General features: G+C 44.1%; 1 protein-coding gene across 6 annotated transcripts in view; it reads left to right on the top strand.

The window, feature by feature from the left end:
• The window catches only part of chd7 (chromodomain helicase DNA binding protein 7), a 43,727-nt gene that overhangs the window by 1,984 nt on the left and 23,609 nt on the right, over window positions 1–18,134 (top strand). For 4 of the 6 annotated variants that reach the window (XM_061295937.1, XM_061295934.1, XM_061295936.1 and 1 more), the window contains exons 2-4: window positions 7,868–9,386; window positions 9,494–9,807; window positions 13,801–14,255. In XM_061295937.1, coding sequence (XP_061151921.1) covers window positions 7,961–9,386; window positions 9,494–9,807; window positions 13,801–14,255 — 2,195 coding nt within the window. In that variant the 5' untranslated portion in view covers window positions 7,868–7,960. The remainder of the gene's footprint in view (window positions 1–7,867; window positions 9,387–9,493; window positions 9,808–13,800; window positions 14,256–18,134) is intronic. The other 2 variants (XM_061295938.1, XM_061295939.1) reach the window with 2 other exon arrangements.

Genomic DNA, 18,134 nt, shown 5'->3' with positions numbered 1-18,134 from the left:
GTTAAAAGAAAAAAGCATCACCGAAACAAACTCGGGTATTAAATATGTCGCCAAAGTTTATGTTCTCATAGTCTGATAGAGTCCTTGTAATTGTGCCGCATGGTTGTTTTTCCGCCTCCTGTCTGCCGTCGAGCTTGGAGCCGCTACCCCCACTCACTACCTTGTGTCTGTGAGCCAAGATGGCAGCTCGTCATGTTTAGCGGGCCACAGAGTGAGAGATAAGAGGCCCCGACCACACACACATACACACAACAGATGTTCACCACCATTGCTCTTTCTCCCGTTTGTCTTTTCTTGTGGTTTGAATAGAGACCCTTTTAAACTACGGTTGCGCTGGTTTGTTTGAGGGGAGAAAGGGTGGGGGGGGGCTTAGTTAAAAAAGAAACTTTGAGAAAGAGTTTAGCATCTCCTGTTATTTGCATATGTTATGGCTACTCATCAAAGTTGTGTTGGGTGACCTTGCAGTCAGGATAAAAATGGCGTTGGTCACATTGAGAAGACATGGAGAAGTAACAATTTGGGAATTGTGAATATTTTCTCAATCGAATGTCACGATTGTCTTGGTTTTACTGTGTGGCAAGGGGTGAAAGCTGCCACCCCTACCTAATGTTGTCATCCCACTTGATACCCTGTTGACAATCTATAAATGCCAACTCCTAAATGTTTTGATGAATAGTCTGTTTTCTCCATAGTATGTAGGAAAACTGTTTAGAGTGTGTTTACTATTTTGCTTAGGCGTCGTTTAAGCATGCTCGGTATCAAAGTTTTGAACATCTAATCTAACCATTACAATAAAAAGCTGTTAATATTATTACATGTGTGTGTTTCCCCTTTCTTTTTGCATTTCGATGTTGCTTGTTGCTGTATCTTGTCGCCCAGGGAGGTCGGGGTCCGTCTTTAGGGTCGCGCATCCCTTTTTGTGGCCATACCTTTAAAATTTATGGAGAATTTTGAAACATCTTGGGTCTTATGATAGCGTATTTGTAGAGGGAAGGGACAAGATGAGCTGTAAGTGGGGTGGTGTTGAGATGGAGCCATAATATTTCAGACAAGCAATGCCACGCTTGCCTGAAGGGCTGCCACAGGCTTGCAGGGAAGCTAGTTCCATCGCTGCGGATGGGCTAAGAGAGGATGCCGATGAGGGGGTGGGTTCCATGGCATGGTGGGTCATGAAGCGTCATGGCCTCACTGTTGAGCGAGAGAGAGCGTACTGGATGGAGAAGCACTGGCGGGCTCACCCACGGCATCCCTGGGGCTTGAGAGAAAACGAGTAGCTGTCCACTGGAATGGCTACCGCCATGTTATAGCTGCCCCCACCCCAATAACCATATTACTGTGGGTGTGGGAGGAGCATAAACACGCTGTAAGATTGGTTGTTAAGAATAATAATTAAATAAATGAAATATTTTTCTTAAATATTGAAGTATAACACTCAAGACTTTAAATCATTCACTCCATTTTTTGACTTCACAATCTAGAACTTTGCGAGATCACTGTGTTTGACTGGTGCCAGTGGCCTACCCAACATTTCGATGGCAGTCATTATTAAAATGGTGACCTGACCATTCTGCGAGTGATAGATTACACCCTGACAATCTTGTCAGGGCTGATATGCGCTACCAATCAACCGGCCTGCGGGCGCCGTTGCGCCAGCGGAAGGCGGTAACGACGCAGAGCGATGCGGCTAAATGCCTTTTCTCATCTTGTCTGATTTAGCCCCATCAACTGTGTTTCCAAATGTCATTGTTTAGCATTGTTATAAGGGCTAGTAAGGTTTGGAGCACACAGCCGATTTAATTAATGTAGAGATAAATGCCATTTTTGTTGTCTCTTTTTCCTGCACCAGCGACTAATCGGACGGTTGAAAATTTGAACAACTCCAAGTCGACCAAGATTTTTTGGGCTTGACTAGAGCCCTGCTACCACTGAGCACCGTGTGGGATGGCCCATGCCATATCCATTTGTAAAGCAAAGCAAAACAAAGGTTTTGGATAAATAAAGGGTTCATAAGAACCAAAACAAATGTTTGCTGTTATAGTATAGTTTTCTTTTGCATAGTGTTTTTTCTTATTTTTTTTTCTTTTACTCATCTGATTTCTCTGTCTTCATTATTTTTATATATATTTTTAAATAAGTTTAGTATTTTTGTATTTAGCGATACTTTCATAATATTCACAGTGCATATAGTATACAGTAGATTAATGTCCTGTTTTAAAATGTGTTAACCCTTTACAGGCCACAAAATTGCCTTCAATTTTAGATGCGCCATCATTTATGAACATGTCAAGAATGCTTGTCTGGTAAGGACTAAGTTTAATGAAAATTGAATCGGTTTTCTTGTTTGATATGCTGCGATTTTCAGTAAATACCAGCCGACGTTACTGGGCTGAAATATCTTTCACAATATGAGAACAGTATTTCATATTACCGTATTTTCCGGACTATAAGGCGCACCCAAAAACCTAAAATTTTCTCAAAGGCCGACAGTGCGCCTTATAGTCCAGTGCGCCTTATATATGGACCAAATTCCTAAATTTAAACTGGCCTGAAGGATTGTGTCATGAAATCAATCATAAGTGGCCTGCTGAAGACTATAATCATTATTTTGTGATTATAAAGTAATTTGTTGTGTCTGAAGTTGAAATTAAAAAGATAAAATGGAGAATGATTTGATTTGGATTAAGAATCTGACATGATGCATTAATGGTGCGCCTTATAGTCCGGTGCGCCTTATAGTTCGGAAAATACGGTACTCATAATTGATAATTAGTTTTCTTTTATTTATTTCAAATAAGAAAAAAAATGATTAACTGTTTTTGTGTACATTGTAATCCAGTTAAATGTGTGAAGTTGCTCCTCCGGTAGTGCACTGTAAATACTTGAAGACATTACGTCAAAGCAGATGCGTTGATGAAGGATTAACCTTCATTCAATGTTCATAAAGTGTAAACGTAGTCAACTAATACGCATTACCGGTGACCAACCCTTTATTTAGGTCATTAGGTCATTCTTGCCATAGTTCTTTCATACCTTACTTGCTTGTAACTGCCTGATTGGAATCTGACTGCAGTGCCAAGTTTCTGACATGGTTTCATAACACTGGCGTTGTAGCACGTTTGACACAGAACTCCTTCACATGTACACCACGTAGCCTTCTGAAAGTGTTTAATTTTAGCTGTTGCTTTTTTGTGGTTAGCAGTAGCTGCGTCGTCGGCATTGTTTTTTTTTTTCGGGGTGGAGAGGCTGCTTGCTGTCTACACCAAGCACAATTAAACACTTTATTAAATGCATATTGTATTTATCGATTACTTCTACAATGATGCATATTGTTACCGAATTATCACCCAGCACTATTAATCATTGCACTTCTAAATCAGATGTTTGCAAACGCTTAGTATTTAACACAGTCTGCTTTCAGGAAGTAAATATTTATTTTTGTGAAACTGTAATGAGGGAATCAAATAGTGGCTGTCAGTGAAACAACTTCATTTTTTCCAAATTTATTTGAAAAATAGCACTGCTTTGGTGATCGCTCTCCATGGTGCCTCTTCTTTGCCTCACTCCTCCACCGTACGCTGCATTTTAGCAAGAGTTAGTTGCTTGTTGCAGTGTTGTTCGACCCTCATAAAACTGTGCATTTCAACCACTTGGCTTGATGCTTCTGTTCTAAAAGCTGAAAAAGGTTTGTTGTGCTGCTACCTTGTTGCAATGCACTTTAAATAAACTTAGCGGTAGGGTTGGGCGATATGTATCGTTTTTGCAAAATCATCGTGAATGTCGTTTTGACAATGCGAGCGGTTGAAATTCTTAGGATCTGGACAATTCTAGGTCTTTATGATTCATTATTTACCAAAAATGATTGTCGACTAATTTGATCATCTTAAAAATTCTGCATTTTAAAAGGCACCGCAGCATTAACGATCGTTAATAACTGATGGGCGGCAAAATAGTCTAATTGTCTTTCATGGAATTATTTGCCATTCTGTTTACTTGCGGCCATTTTGTCTATTGTGGCCATGTGTAGAGGTTGACTGCCCCTGTGGCGGCGATGAGAAGCAGGGCGGTTGTTTTCCTCCATCACTTTCATCCTGTCATCTATCGCTGCACAATACACCCACCCACCCACTCACTCCTTCTGTCACTGCCCATGTGCTTTCTTTTAGGTCTTTTTCTTTCCTTCATTCTTATGATTATCATATCTCCGTCTTGGTCTGGTGTCCACCCTCTCATTTCCAACCAAAAGGTTAGTGAGGGGGTCTTGAGCGCCACTGTGACATTCAGAACTGAGTGTCATTGCTGTCTCTGTCATCATTCTCTACCACCATCCCCCACAATCACCATCCCTTCTCCTGCAGGGAAGACCTTCTGGACTGAGTGCTGTGCCTAGAAAAAAAGAGGCTGGCATTGAGAGCTTTCGTGTGCTTGTGTCATTTCTGCGTCAAGACATGTCAAATACATCTCTGGCCCATGTGTGTGCAATCGTGCATGTCTTTTAATTTAGCCTAGTTTTAAGGTTTCTCATCCTGTTGTTCTTCCTCATCCCTTTCATTCACATCTACGCATCCTGGTAAAAAACGTAGTGGAAGACACGGTCGTACATTATCTGGAAAATATGAATTAACATCCTGTTAGCTGGCAATGGAGGCAAGGCCCACCATGGCCACATCACATTAGATGTGAATGCATGTTGAGGAGGCCCCAAAAGTGAATTTTAGAATCTTTCTCAGGGGGACATATTTCATGCCTTTCGCACCCATTGGTCTTGAAGCGATGTCAATAAGATATCAAATAGATGGCAGTAAGAGTAATAATGGTAGGCGGGTTCACAACCTTCACTTTTTCTTCATGCAACTACTTGAAGGATATGGAATGGAATCTTAACTGTCCAGCCAGCCCAGCTGCACACCGAATTGCAATGGCGGACAAAATGCAATTTGGATTTTTCGGAACACCACTTTGACCACTACAGCAATGTGAAGACAGCCGTGATTAAGAAACAGTTAATAAAAAACAATTAGAGTAGCATTCACGCAGTGAGGGTCTGCGACGCACCTAAACGGTTAGTCTTGCCACTTTGCATATGGCTGGTGTTGTTCAGAGTCAGGTTTTGAACTTTAGTGATGCATCCTGAAACGGTCGAGTACCGTATTTTCCGCACGATAAGGTGCACAGGATTAAAAGGCGCACCGTCAATGAATGGCCCATTTTAAAACTTTGTCCATATATAAGGCGCACCGGATTATAAGGCCCACCTTCAATTAATGGCCCATTTTAAAACTTTGTCCATATATAAAATATATACATTTGGCCCACGGGCCATACTTTGGACACGCCTTCTGTAGTGGCTCAATATTGGTCCATATATAAGGCGCACCTGATTATAAGGCGCACTGTCGGCTTTTGAGAAAACTGGAGGTTTTTAGGTGTGCATTATAGTGCGGAAAATACGGTACACTGAGTGTCTAACTTCATAACCCCAACTTTAAATGAGGCAGGCAAGAACCTCCACTCCCATATGAAAAATGCTGAAGGAGAAGCTGATGATTTTCTGTGGAGCTCATGTCCGAGTCAGTCTCAAATGTTTTCAAACTCGACTAATACACTGGGGTTACTTGACCTACTTCATCCTACATGCACGCATCTATGTCTGCCTCTAGGATCAGTCTGTGGTGGCCAGTGATTTTTCCTACCTCATGGTAAGGGAACAGATTAGATAAACACAGCCCTTTCCTGATACCCCCCCCCCCCACACACACACACTGGAAGCGAACTCGCATACTGTCCATTAACAAGGCAGCCGCGTGTAAAATAACCAGATTTTCCCCCTGCCTCGCTGCTTTTCTCTTCTCCTGCTCTCTTGAACTCCCCCACCCACCATCACCTCCTCCCCCCCCCCCCCCTGGCCTCCTCCTTTTCTCTCTTCCTTCCTTCCGGGTCTTAAATCCCAGCCTCAAGCACACAGGCCAGCATCCCCTCACTTGAGCATAATTACACCCACAGCTAGCCAGCTACTGCCTGATGTTCTCCATTTGGGAACAAAGGTATAAATTATAGCGGCTTAAACCCAAGTGGTAATGGGAGATTGGTGGGTGCTCGCTTGCGCACGTGTTCACCAGAGGAAATTCACGACTTTGTCCGTGGAGTTAGGTTTTGCGTATGGAGCGTTTTTTGTAGTCTTTTGCACTTTGTTTTGTTTGTCTGTTCCTGTCTCAGAGGAAACACGGTGTTGTTGACATGGCAGAGATTTCCTGTCGTACTGCCTGGAGGCCACATGCAGTTTAGTTGCCAAACTGGTGACTCCGCAGACAACGCCTGCAATGACCTGCTTTTTGCTAATCGCTCCAGAAATCCAGTGCATACATGAACTGGCCGTTGAGTTTAAGCAGGCTAAACTTATCAGAACAAATTCAAACCAAATTTTGAGGAATAATAAAATCAGGTTCTGGTGCAAGTGGAAACTGTTTTTATCAAAATGGATAGTATGCTTTTTATTTACAAATGTATCGCCACCACTACCCACCTATAAAGCAATTTATGAGTTTATTCCATCTCGGCAGAACAAAAATCAAAGAATACAATTGTACTTCAAGTACAATTGTATTCTTTGATTGGGCACCAATAACCAAACAAGAGACAATGGGGCTGTCGTTTGTCAGGAACTGTGGAGTGCTCTGCCGGTAGACATGTTGGCGTGAATACTGATTCATTAAGAATGTCTTTGCGTTTGCAAAATTGGCAAATTGTTGTCTTCACGCGGATGATATGTCTGTGGGACGGTGTTTGTGTGTCTTCTGATTCGTCTAAGAAGTAGCCAATCCTCGTTGGAGGGGCACGTTAAAGTTTCTGTCTGATTGTTTGAGAAGCATACGATTCCGAGTAAGTAACTTATTGGCCCATATCGCAATTTTTTTTTCTTTTTAATATTATGCAGCCCTTATATTTAGGTATGCCACAGGATTTGCTCATTTACGTTCATCTGTAATGTACATGTTTGAAATAGATTTGGTAGGGAAAAAAAAATTAATAGACTATTGCACATCGATGCTTGGGATACAGGATTGGCCCAATATTAGGAATTAGGATGTTATAGCAATAAATGTGACAACATTAAAAAAAGCTTAGAAAAAAATCTGAAAATTCAATGAAGCTTCAGTTTGCTTTTGGTGCGCTACTTTTTATTTAAAAGAAAAAAAATGCTCGTCTGACACCTAGCAATTCTAACAGTCTCAGACCAAAAACTGAAAGTCTTAAGGAACTTTAAGAGTGAAATACAAAGACGTGCCTTTTTCTGATTTTATTCTTCTTGAAGTTGAACAAATATTGCACAACAGAGAAAGTATGTTACAACCAGGACAAAGGGACTGTCTCGCCACTCACTTCAGTTTATTGAGGCTACAGGGTGTGTATAAATATTTGACATTTGGTTACCTGTTATTGCTGGCTGGATGACAGCTGCTGCTGTTCGAATAGGTGAAGCTACTGGTCCTGTATTTTTTTGCCACTAGGTTGGTTTCACCTCTATTCATGTACGCCCATTGATCATGACGTCATGTAGGGAACCGATTAAGAGCGCTTTTTTTTTTTTTTTTGCCACTAGATTTGTGACAACGGAGGATTAGGAACCTTATTGTTGTGTGAATGTCATGCTTTGAATGTGAATAATATGATGAAAAACAAATTTCAATTAATTTCCCATATGCTCGGAATTTTATTTTAATTCATGAGTTGGTGATGCTATTAGATAGTAAAGTACAGAATTGTAAATAGCATTATATTTCTGCTCGGCATTTTCTACGCCATTAGCGATTGCTATCCTATCTTAAAATTGTGCCCTCCCCCCCCCCCCCCCCCCCCTATTTCTTGTCAGGACCCTTTAAAGAGGACCATGGAGTAGCAAGATAGGAGCTGCAAAGGGCTTTCCTGCACTAACACATCCCTTCTGTGGGCCCCCCACCCAGCCATGGCGGACCCAGGGATGTTGAGTTTATTTGGGGATGATGCAGGGCTGTTCTCAGATGGATTGGATGGTTTAGGAGACTGTTTTCCTCAGCAGCCAACGCCGGGCCAATCCAACACTCTACCCCGGCAAACTAATCCCCCCCTCAACCACGAACACCAGGGAAACAGGGCATACAACCAGGGGATGGTCCTTGGTACTGGAGCAGCACAGCCTAAATTGGGCCAAATGTACGACCACAGCACCTACGCAGGCTATGAACAGGCCGGTGCTCCCGCAGGAAGAATGATGTCACAGAATGGTCCTAGCCAGGGGCCACCAAATGTCAATGCAACTATGAATGGCATGGCTTCCCACTACCATAATACTGCTAACTCAAGCAACACCCATCACGGTTACCCAGGTGAGACTGGGGGCGGAGCGGGTGGAGCTGGTGTTTGGGGGCAACCGCATCAAAGTAGATCCCCATACCAGCAGGCAGCATCGCAAGCGGGGAGTGGCCCCAACCAGATAGGAGCCTTCCAAATGTCTCAAAGCAACTATGGCGGGATGCAAGGCCAACAACCCACACCCAGCGCAGCACGCATAACTCAACATTACCCACAACAGAGCATGGCTCACCAATCGACTCAAGAACCGTCTCACTACATGGGGCATGTTGGAATGGTGGGGGGTCAAATGAGACACCCGCAGCCACAAAGCCAAGGTTACCCCAACGTGAGCCACCCACCTAGATTCCCACATTCTCCCTCACGACAGCCTCCGCATCCTCATCAACATCAGCAAGGTATGGGTGGTTTTGGGGCTGGACAATACCCTGGTTATCAAGCCCAGTATGGTGCCATGGGTTCTGGGATTGGCCAAGGTGCAAATGCTACTGTCAGTAGTAACGCGAGCCCCGCTATGGGACCTGCGCAGCTTGGCCAGAGGTTTAACCAGGGATCAGGCCCAGCCTCCGGGCAGCCGGGGCAGCGATACCCCTCCGGGCCGTCCCACCAGACGCATTCAGTCCCACTGCCACCACAGCCGACAGGGCAACAGGGCCAGCCTATGCACCCCCTTATCCACTCCCAGCCCCCAAATCAACCCCAGTCCCACCTTCCACCCCCAGCTCAGGGATCCTACCCTTCTCCCTCATCAATGTCCCCGATGCGGGTTTTGGGAACACCAACCCCCCCTCCTCCACAGGTCAGGCCCCCTAGTGCAGGACTAGCAGTTCCCACAGAGGTTACAGGGTACACGGCCCTGCAGTCTCCACCAAATTCTATCGCACATCCTCAGAGACCTCTCCAAACGTCATTGTCTGCTCCACACCAACACCAGCAGACCCACAATATAACCCCCAATGCAGGGCAGATGTATTCTGGCATGGGACAACAGCGTTGTCCCCAAATTGGCCCAAATCGGCCTCCGCTCCAGCCACAACAAGGTAAACAAAGTAGTGCTTTACATTCCGTATGACTCTGATGATAAAACTTAGAAATTATTATTATTATGCTGATTAGATGTAACTGATTGTCCCGCCTCTCTGTTCAGGGCCTCTTGAAGCACCAGTTAGCCAAGGAGATCCGCATCTCCTCCATTCCCAGCAACAAGCCTCTAGAAGCGGCCAGCCCATGCAGCCTTCTCCTGTCGGTTTCCAGGGTCCATCTGTCAGTCTGCCTATGAACCACGGTTTATTGCCACCCAACCAAAATGTTCAGACGCAGCACACTCACCTGTCCCCCCACCCTTTACAGAGCACGCCCCCTCACCCCAACCAGGCCACCCACCATTGGGCACCGCCACCTTCTGCCTCCCACTCACTTTCCTCACCCCCCACCACCCCACAGAAAGTGCCTAATATACAGGTGAGTCTCCACCCAAAAAAATGCTTTGTAGTTGCATTGCTATGTGCCTGTACGAGCTACACTGGATTTTTTTTGAGGGGGCGGGGTACTCGTGCAAGTATGCACTATATGTGAATGTTTGTTTTTTTGTGTGGGTGGAGTCATTTCTGTGTTTGGAGTACAAGGAAAGTTTGCCGTGTTTGTGTGTACATGACATACGAGACCACAACGGTACATTGGGCACTGTTCAGTGAGGCTCTGTGGGTATTTTTTATTTTTTTTGTCATGCTGGTGTCACTTTGTGTTTCTGGTCTTTTGTGTCTGCTCTTGGCCATGTGTGGTTGTGCCTCGATGTGTGTGGGGAAATGGATTTTTGCAACACGCACACACAAGCTACCATGCACGTATAGAGGCGCCACCACCATAATCTCTCCTCCCCCTTGCTCCCACTTCACCCCCGCCTCTTTAGAGGAAACCTCCCTTCCTGTCTCTGCCTCCTCCCTGTCTCCTCTCTTTCCGCTCCCTCTGCAGGTCTCTTTCCCAGTCTTATTTATTTCTTTTCATTATTGTTATGGAGCCAGATGTTCAGGGAGATAGTTTAAGACCGAAAGGGTGACGGGGGGGAAAAAAAGAAGCCCATGAGGGCCCCTTAAGAGGAAGTACGTGGGGAAAACAAGCAAGATGGCATCCAAGATGGTGACATTGGTGTTTTTCATGACGATTTTTGCATCATTGCTACTGCTGGTGGTGCCGTCTGCTCCATTAGCTTGTTTCGTAGCTCAAAGCCTCCTTTCTCCACTGACTCGTTCACAAACAATGGCAGCCCTGTGGGCTCACGTGCTTAGATCCAATCGCCTTTTCCTCTGCATTCACTCCGCTTACCACTCCTCCAGACCATCACCCACCCTACCTCTAGCTTTTGTGACCTGTGTTTTGTGGTTGACATTTAAGTCGTCACAGTCAATTTATCTAGCGCTCCTGACCTAGATGCTAGTTTGGCTGGTGAACGCCGCTTGTCGCCTCTGCTCGTCGCATGCACCAGCCCAAGTCTAGCTCCCTGCAGGCCCCACAGTCTCCCATCCACATAGTCGCTCAGATGCCCTCACAAACCACATTGTGGTCTGGAATGAGATGTGCCCGTGGGGGTTATAGGATGTATGGAGCCTGGTGGTGGAAACCTTTTATTGCGTGTGCATGTTTGCTGAACTACAGTTCTACATAACTTACTGATGAGTGGTTGTTGTGATGCACTTGTTTGGAAAAACACACAACCACTCCAGCATGTTTGCACACACGGACTGGGCAGTCAATTGTGATTACGGTGTGTCTCCCAGACTAAGCTCCATCTGTTCGCTAAGCATAGTTATTACAAATACGTATGCACATACACATGCACGTGGGCTTTCATCAGCTGCTCAAGGTCACAGCTCTGGCACAGCACTGTTCTTTGACCTTTATTCTACATCACACGCACGTGCACGCGCTGTTGCGTGCAGCACTCTAGTTGACATATAACATGCCTATCTCTCCCCTCCCCCGCTTATGAATGCCGTCAGCAAGCTGCCAAACCATCTAACTCACCCTATCTCTGCAGCTTCTAGGAAATGGCTCTCTAATGCCCTTATTTTTTTTGTGTGAGTTGAAATGCAAAAATTGGGGATGGATTTGGGCGAAATAAACTGATATAAATGAATCAGTGATGTCAAGCAAATGCCCTATGACATTATTCAATAAGTTTTCCGCTTCTGGCACCCACGTGCCCAATCAGCACCGCAAACGGACCTAGCATCACTTGTGCATTTGGCCACAATCTTGTTTTCAATTCACCTGTCAGCGCATTTTGTTTTTCACGCTTGCATTTTCTCTGTCAGGCAAGAGGCAAGCAAAAGTGTGAAAAGCATCAAATGGGATTACAAAGAAGAATTAAACTTCTCAATAAAGGTGACATAAATAAATATCGGTGTGCGAAATTGCTTCGACGATGCCCATTAATTGTAACACAATTTTTGTAATTTTTATTTATAGCTTCTAACTCATTTCACTTAAGCGATTAGCATGCTTAGCAACCCCTCGTCAGCCTCCTCGGTCAAAGCAATAGTGGGATAGTTTGTCACCATGGCGGAGTGGATCCACATCAGCTTCACATCTGGTCATGAAAAGGGACCGAGTTACATCTTCTGATTATGCCAAGCCCTTGCAGATACTCTTCATCAAGCCCCAATTCTAGCCTATTGTCATAAACTATTTTGAAGGTGTTTTTCTTCAACTCACAGCATGGTAGCACTGTTTAACCCAAATATCTCTTTCCTCGTCTCTATTTCTGTTTTTCCATTGCTTATCCCTCTCAGCCCCCATTTTTTCTTGCTGTATTTCTGTGTGTCAGCAAGTGTTAGCGTGCAGTGTTTTGTGCGATGTGTGACCTTGCAGCGCTTGGGTGTGACATGTGCATTAGCTTTCGCCTGATGCAAGTGGACTTGGGAGTGATTGCACCTCCCCCCCCCCCCATCTCCACGTGAAGCACATCCAAGCTGGGCTATAGTTTGTTTTACTTGTTAAATTTACCGATGCACACACACACTCCTGAACATATCTAGACACACCAATAGTCACAATTCCCCCCCCCCCCCCATATACGTTTAAAAACTCTGAGGCATAATCTCTTCTGCTCGAATGACACGGATACTCTCAAAAAAACACACACTGTGACTTTTTGAAGTATGGAGATAATTTATTCGTGTCATGATGCCTGATTTCCCATCTGCTACTGGGACCCTGAGCAGCTGGAGCAAGAAAGAAAGGAGGAGGGAGCAATGGAAGAGAGGCAGGGGGGAGAGGCAGCTGGAGTGGCTCTCAACAGCTGGTAACCAGTTTCCTTTCACAGAAAGCATATATTGGAGCAATAAGGAGGAGGTGGTGTAGAGAGTAGGAAAGAGGATTGAAATTGCAGGAGTGCAAAAAAGGAAAAATGAGGTGTCAGCCAGTTTGTTTACTAAGGTTAGAATGTTGATGCTGAAGAGGGGGGGAGGAAATTACAGTATAGCACACAGGAGTAAGTAGCAGTCCATGTGTGCCTGAATAGCAAGGCTTGAAATGACTTTTTCTTTCCGTGAGAAGACATTTAGCTATTCAACGAATTATTTTGACAGCAAGCTTTGAGGATTTTTTTTTTTTTTTGCAGGCTAAATCTGTGGCCCTAAACCAAAACATAAGTATGATGTAATTACGGGCAGGGGCATAAGCGTCACCTGTTATCTTGGTAATATAATACATAAACTACAAATTTGACAATAGTCAATTTTAAGAGACCTGGGATATGTTACATTAGTAAGGGACGTTACTAGATTTGTAATTAATGCGCTGGAGTCATGAACCGGACAACTAGCCATGGGCTCTCGCGTGACGAATAGAAATGGCACTCCCATGCAGTTACGAGAAACATTATCACTTAGTAATATTAAGTTGAAACACAACTACACATTTATATGTGCTATCAAATTTTTACAACCATGTATATAAAAGTCTGGGACATGTCAAGACACACAAAGAGATCGAAATTGCGTTTCCTACTATCCCACGGTGACAAGACATATATATATGGTCCACAGACAAACAAAACATCCAAGTAAACAATACAAAAAGTAAAAACAAGAAGGCACAAACGATGTATACAAATAAGAGCAATGAATAATAAATAAATAAGAGCAAGATGGTTGAAATGGAGCAATTATATAGTATGTATAATATAATAATATAGTATAACCGTAATACGCCATGTTTCATCCTCGACTGTAGTGGCTGCTTTTCCAGTTTGCCACTCCGCCCCCACGAAAAGATGTAATTTTATCAATGCAGCAATCGACAAAGTATGCTCTGTCTTCGCTGCATTTTGATCCTATGTCTCGTGACATAACATGCATTGAATCTTGTCGCCTCTTGAAGTCCTGAGCTTTTTGTTTTGTTGTAAAGAATGAAATTGCTTGAGACTAACTTCCATTTTTCTCCTTGCCCCTTCAGCATTCCCAGTTGGACCCATCTGCTGATGCTTCAGTAATGGTTCCTGATAGACTGGCTGTCAGCACTGGTGACACTAGAAAGCCTGTCAGCTCAGAGCAGCCCAGTGACCAGGAAACTAAGCCAAAAAAGAAGAAGAAAAAGAAAACAAAAGTGGACGATGGAGAAGAACAAGGAAAAAAGTCCATGACAAAATTAAAGGAAGACATCAAGTCAGAGTTTCCTTTAATAGGGTGTGAGCAGGGTACTGGCACAGAAATTGGAGATGGAGGTTCCCAACCTGTTGAGAAGAAAAAGAGGAAAAAGAAACCAAAGGATAAGGCAGAGGGCGCTGAGGCCAAAGAGCCTAAGACCCCCAAAATGCCTAAAACACCCAAGACCCCCAAGACTCCCAAAGAACCCAAGGAGAAGAAAGTTAAGAACTCCACACCCAAGGCCAAGATCTCCAAAAAGTCCAGGTAGGAATTGTTTGATAACCACTTTAAAAAGGAATTTTGCACATTATTGTCCCTAAAAATTTCCACTGTATGACAAAAGATTGTCTGATGACCATATTTTCCAGACTATAAGGTGCACCGGACTATAAGGCGCACCTTCAATGAATGGCCCATTTTAAAACTTTGTCCTTATATAAGGCGCACCGGACTGTAAGGTGCATTAATGCATCATGTCAGATTTTGGATCCAAATTAAATCATTCTCCATTTGATCTTTTTTATTTCAACTTCAGACGCAACAAATTACTTTATAATCACAAAACAATGATCAATAGTCTTTTTGATTCATGATTCATAGTCTTCAGCGAGCCACTTATGATTGATATCATGACACAATGCTTCGGTCCCGTTTAAATTGAGGAATTTGGTCCATATATAAGGCGCATCGGACTATAAGGCGCACTGTCGGCTTTTGAGGAAATTTTAGGTTTTTCGGTGTGGCTTTATAGTCCGGAAAACACGGCACACTATTTCCAAAAAAGCACCGATGTCCGAATCGTGTAAAATAGTATTGAATCATATCAACGTACAGATTGTATTTTCATTTTACACAGACGCTGAGTGGCTGACGCTTGCCCGTGTCTCCAGTATCTCAGTTGCTGACTTTTTGTTCCAAAAACACAGGGCAAAAGCGGAGATGCGACTATTTGCCTGATAAAGTCCGAGTTGGTTTCATTGTGAAGGTGGAAACTTGATCAGACAGTGGAATGTGCCAGGACAGCCCCCATGTCTCTCTCGCTCCTTTCTCGGCCTTCAGTCTCATTCCCTTTCCTTCTTTTTCTCGATTTCTTGCTGGCCCTTTTATCCTGAGGAAGAGGGAGGGCCGAAGCTGCAGGCAAGGGTCAACATTGGGGGAGGTGGTCTTATGCGTATGCGTGCTTCCATCGGCCACTAGCAAAGAAAGGGGGAGGGAAGGGGGACGACGGGGTGGGGTAAATTGTTAGCGAGGCGATGAGGGGGCAGGCATTTTTGTATGTGGATTGGGGGAGGGATTTTTTTTTCTTTGTGGCAGAAAATGGCGTCTAATGATAATGAAGGCCATGCTGCTGACCATTCCACAGATCAGTGTCTGCTAGAGGAAATGAGTGAGTGAGTGAGTGAGTGAGTGAGTGAGTGAGTGAGTGAGTGAGTGAGTGAGTGAGTGAGTGAGTGAGTGAGTGAGTGAGTGAGTGAGTGAGTGAGTGAGTGAGTGAGTGAGTGAGTGAGTGAGTGAGTGAGTGAGTGAGTGAGTGAGTGAGTGAGTGAGTGAGTGAGTGAGTGAGTGAGTGAGTGAGTGAGTGAGTGAGTGAGTGAGTGAGTGAGTGAGTGAGTGAGTGAGTGAGTGAGTGAGTGAGTGAGTGAGTGAGTGAGTGAGTGAGTGAGTGAGTGAGTGAGTGAGTGAGTATCATAACAACAAACTAGGTGTTTCAGGCTTTCCTCCATCTTGAGTGGCGTCCTGCAGCTCCCAGGTTAATTTAGCATAATAATAGCTGCCAACCATTCACTGCTACTCTAAAATGGTGGACCAAGCATCATCCCTTTATTTGCCTTTTGCACCACTCAATTTCACTGCCAACTCTTCTCATCTAGCCACCTGCCTTTTTCTTTTTTTTTTTTTAACTAAACACCAAGAATTTAGCTAAATAGATGATGGGTTCTGGAGATATGGTTTTTTTTTGCGGCATAATATAATGACTCATAAAATGGCGTCCAATTTACATAAGAAATACTGTATCTGACGGCACACCACCAAAAAATCCGATAATGGTTGTATGATTATGGTTTCGCGTTACTCACTAATCAGTGTGAAAAGTGGGCCTTTCCAATTGAACACGACTTGTTCTGCCCTATGAATGGCAACAGGTGGATACACAGATTTATTGCCATGGAGACCTGGTTTGGAATCACACGTCAAATAGTGTTTGTGGAGAGATGTTTTCTGATAGATAAACAAACTACAATAATTTCACTTTTATTACTAATCTCATGACCCTTATCCTGAGTAATTCAATGATGTGGGCCTATGCCCTCTTGTTGCAAACTGAAAGAATCAGGTGTTTTACTTTGCCAAGTCAGCTCAATTCGCTCCTTTGACCTTCTCTCTACGTCCTGTTCGCTCGCACCGCCTCTCTGTCTACTTGTCTCAGGAAGTGCAACTATAAATATCCCAGCTCTTAGCTGCCACTCCCTTCCCTGTGTGTGTGTATGTGTGTGCATGTGTGCGCTGTGGGGATTTGGTTTGCAGTACACACACCCAGACACACATTCTAGTACCGTGCCGGGCGATATGGCGGAAAAATGTATTGCAATATATTTCATATCAGTCAATACGATAATTCCTTGCTTGCCAGTTCACCACCTCGCCAATGACAAGTAGAAATGGGGAGTTGCGCGGTAAATGTTAACTTCTCTTGATGCCTTGGTGAGCGAGTCAAACTTGCACTAACATGGCTGCACGCAAAAAAAAAAGTTTGTATGCAATAACCCTGCAATCTTCTATCCGGCAAGTGACGCACATGATTGGTTACAGTATAATCACAACATTGCTTGTAGGCCAATGACGAATTGTTTACTTCTGCAGGTGATGGCATGCTCGCCGCCGTGAACAACTTCTGTCGGGATCTTAGTATGGATGAAAACGCAAAAACACAGAATGCATCCTTGGCCAAAATGGTCATCACTTTCATTTCATTGATACTCGTATGACTGCTTTATGTTTTGCATGACTTTTTTTTTTTTTTTTTTTAAGGTACGATTTGCTATTAAAACCTAATTGTTTCATGGTCCACAGACAATAGCATAAAAAAAATTGAAGGATTCCTGGTTGGATACATTGTGGTGGTCTCCAACCTTGCATTTACCTTTTTTAAGTGAGAATCCAAGAGCAAAAGAGATTTCAGCAGAAGATCAAGTGTGATTGGGTGATAACCCAGGAAGTTGGAGACGCAAGACCACGACGAAGGAGGGAGAGAAGCAGCCAAGTAGAGAAGAGCGTGCGTGTGGTGTGTGGCCAGATGGCTCCAGCGTGTGGCAACCAGCCAGAGGAACAGGTGCAGGTCACATGACCAGCCGTTACCACGGAGATGGTTATTGCTCTTGGCATAAGGATGAAAGGAGAAGGGCCCCAGGGACAGCAAGGGAGTGAGCAAGCAGGAGGGACTAGCAGAGAGCCACAGAGCAGGAGAGGGAGAGATGCACATCCATGCTGTGATGCAGAAGGGCAGGCTGGGAGATTTGAATTGGGTCTCAAACGATGAAGCTCAGTGCACACGGTTCCCTCGGCGTTCACTTTTTCAGTCTTTGTCCGTGTACTTTTGGTCTTGACAAAAATTACACGATTACTTATTTTTTTCCCCATGTCATTCAACATCATTTAAAAAAACCGAAGGAAAATGGGGAGGGCACATTGTCGTGATTATGTCGCCAATGGAACTTCTTTTTGCAGCCGGCAGCACTATTTGGTTGAATTATGACACCTTCAAAAGCTGAACTTTGGGTTTTGACCAATTGTAAAAACGATAGTAATTTGCTTGTCCGCGGAAATGCAAGTTTGCTTTGCAGTTATAAATCATGTTGAGGAAAAGTTCAAATGTGCACCTAAGCCAATTAGCTTTTGCCGTTTTGTATTCTTTTGTCAAGAACTATCCCTCTTCTGCTGCAACTGATTTTGAATGTATGCAGTGCTGCGTGTACACATGCTGAAGTGCATGGTACATGGGTGTCCTCTGGACTTCCTGTATAGTGCGTCCACACACACACACACACACACACACACACACACACACACGCGCGCAAGCTCGTCTTTCTTTCCATGCCAGAGATTAGAGGAAGCATGGGAGCCTCTCAACCTCACCCCTCCCTT

Source organism: Syngnathus typhle, linkage group LG13 (assembly GCF_033458585.1).
Source record: "Syngnathus typhle isolate RoL2023-S1 ecotype Sweden linkage group LG13, RoL_Styp_1.0, whole genome shotgun sequence".
NCBI classification, from domain to species: domain Eukaryota; kingdom Metazoa; phylum Chordata; class Actinopteri; order Syngnathiformes; family Syngnathidae; genus Syngnathus; species Syngnathus typhle.
The sequence above is the reverse complement of the archived record's forward strand: the minus strand, read 5'-3'. Positions and strand labels throughout refer to the sequence as shown.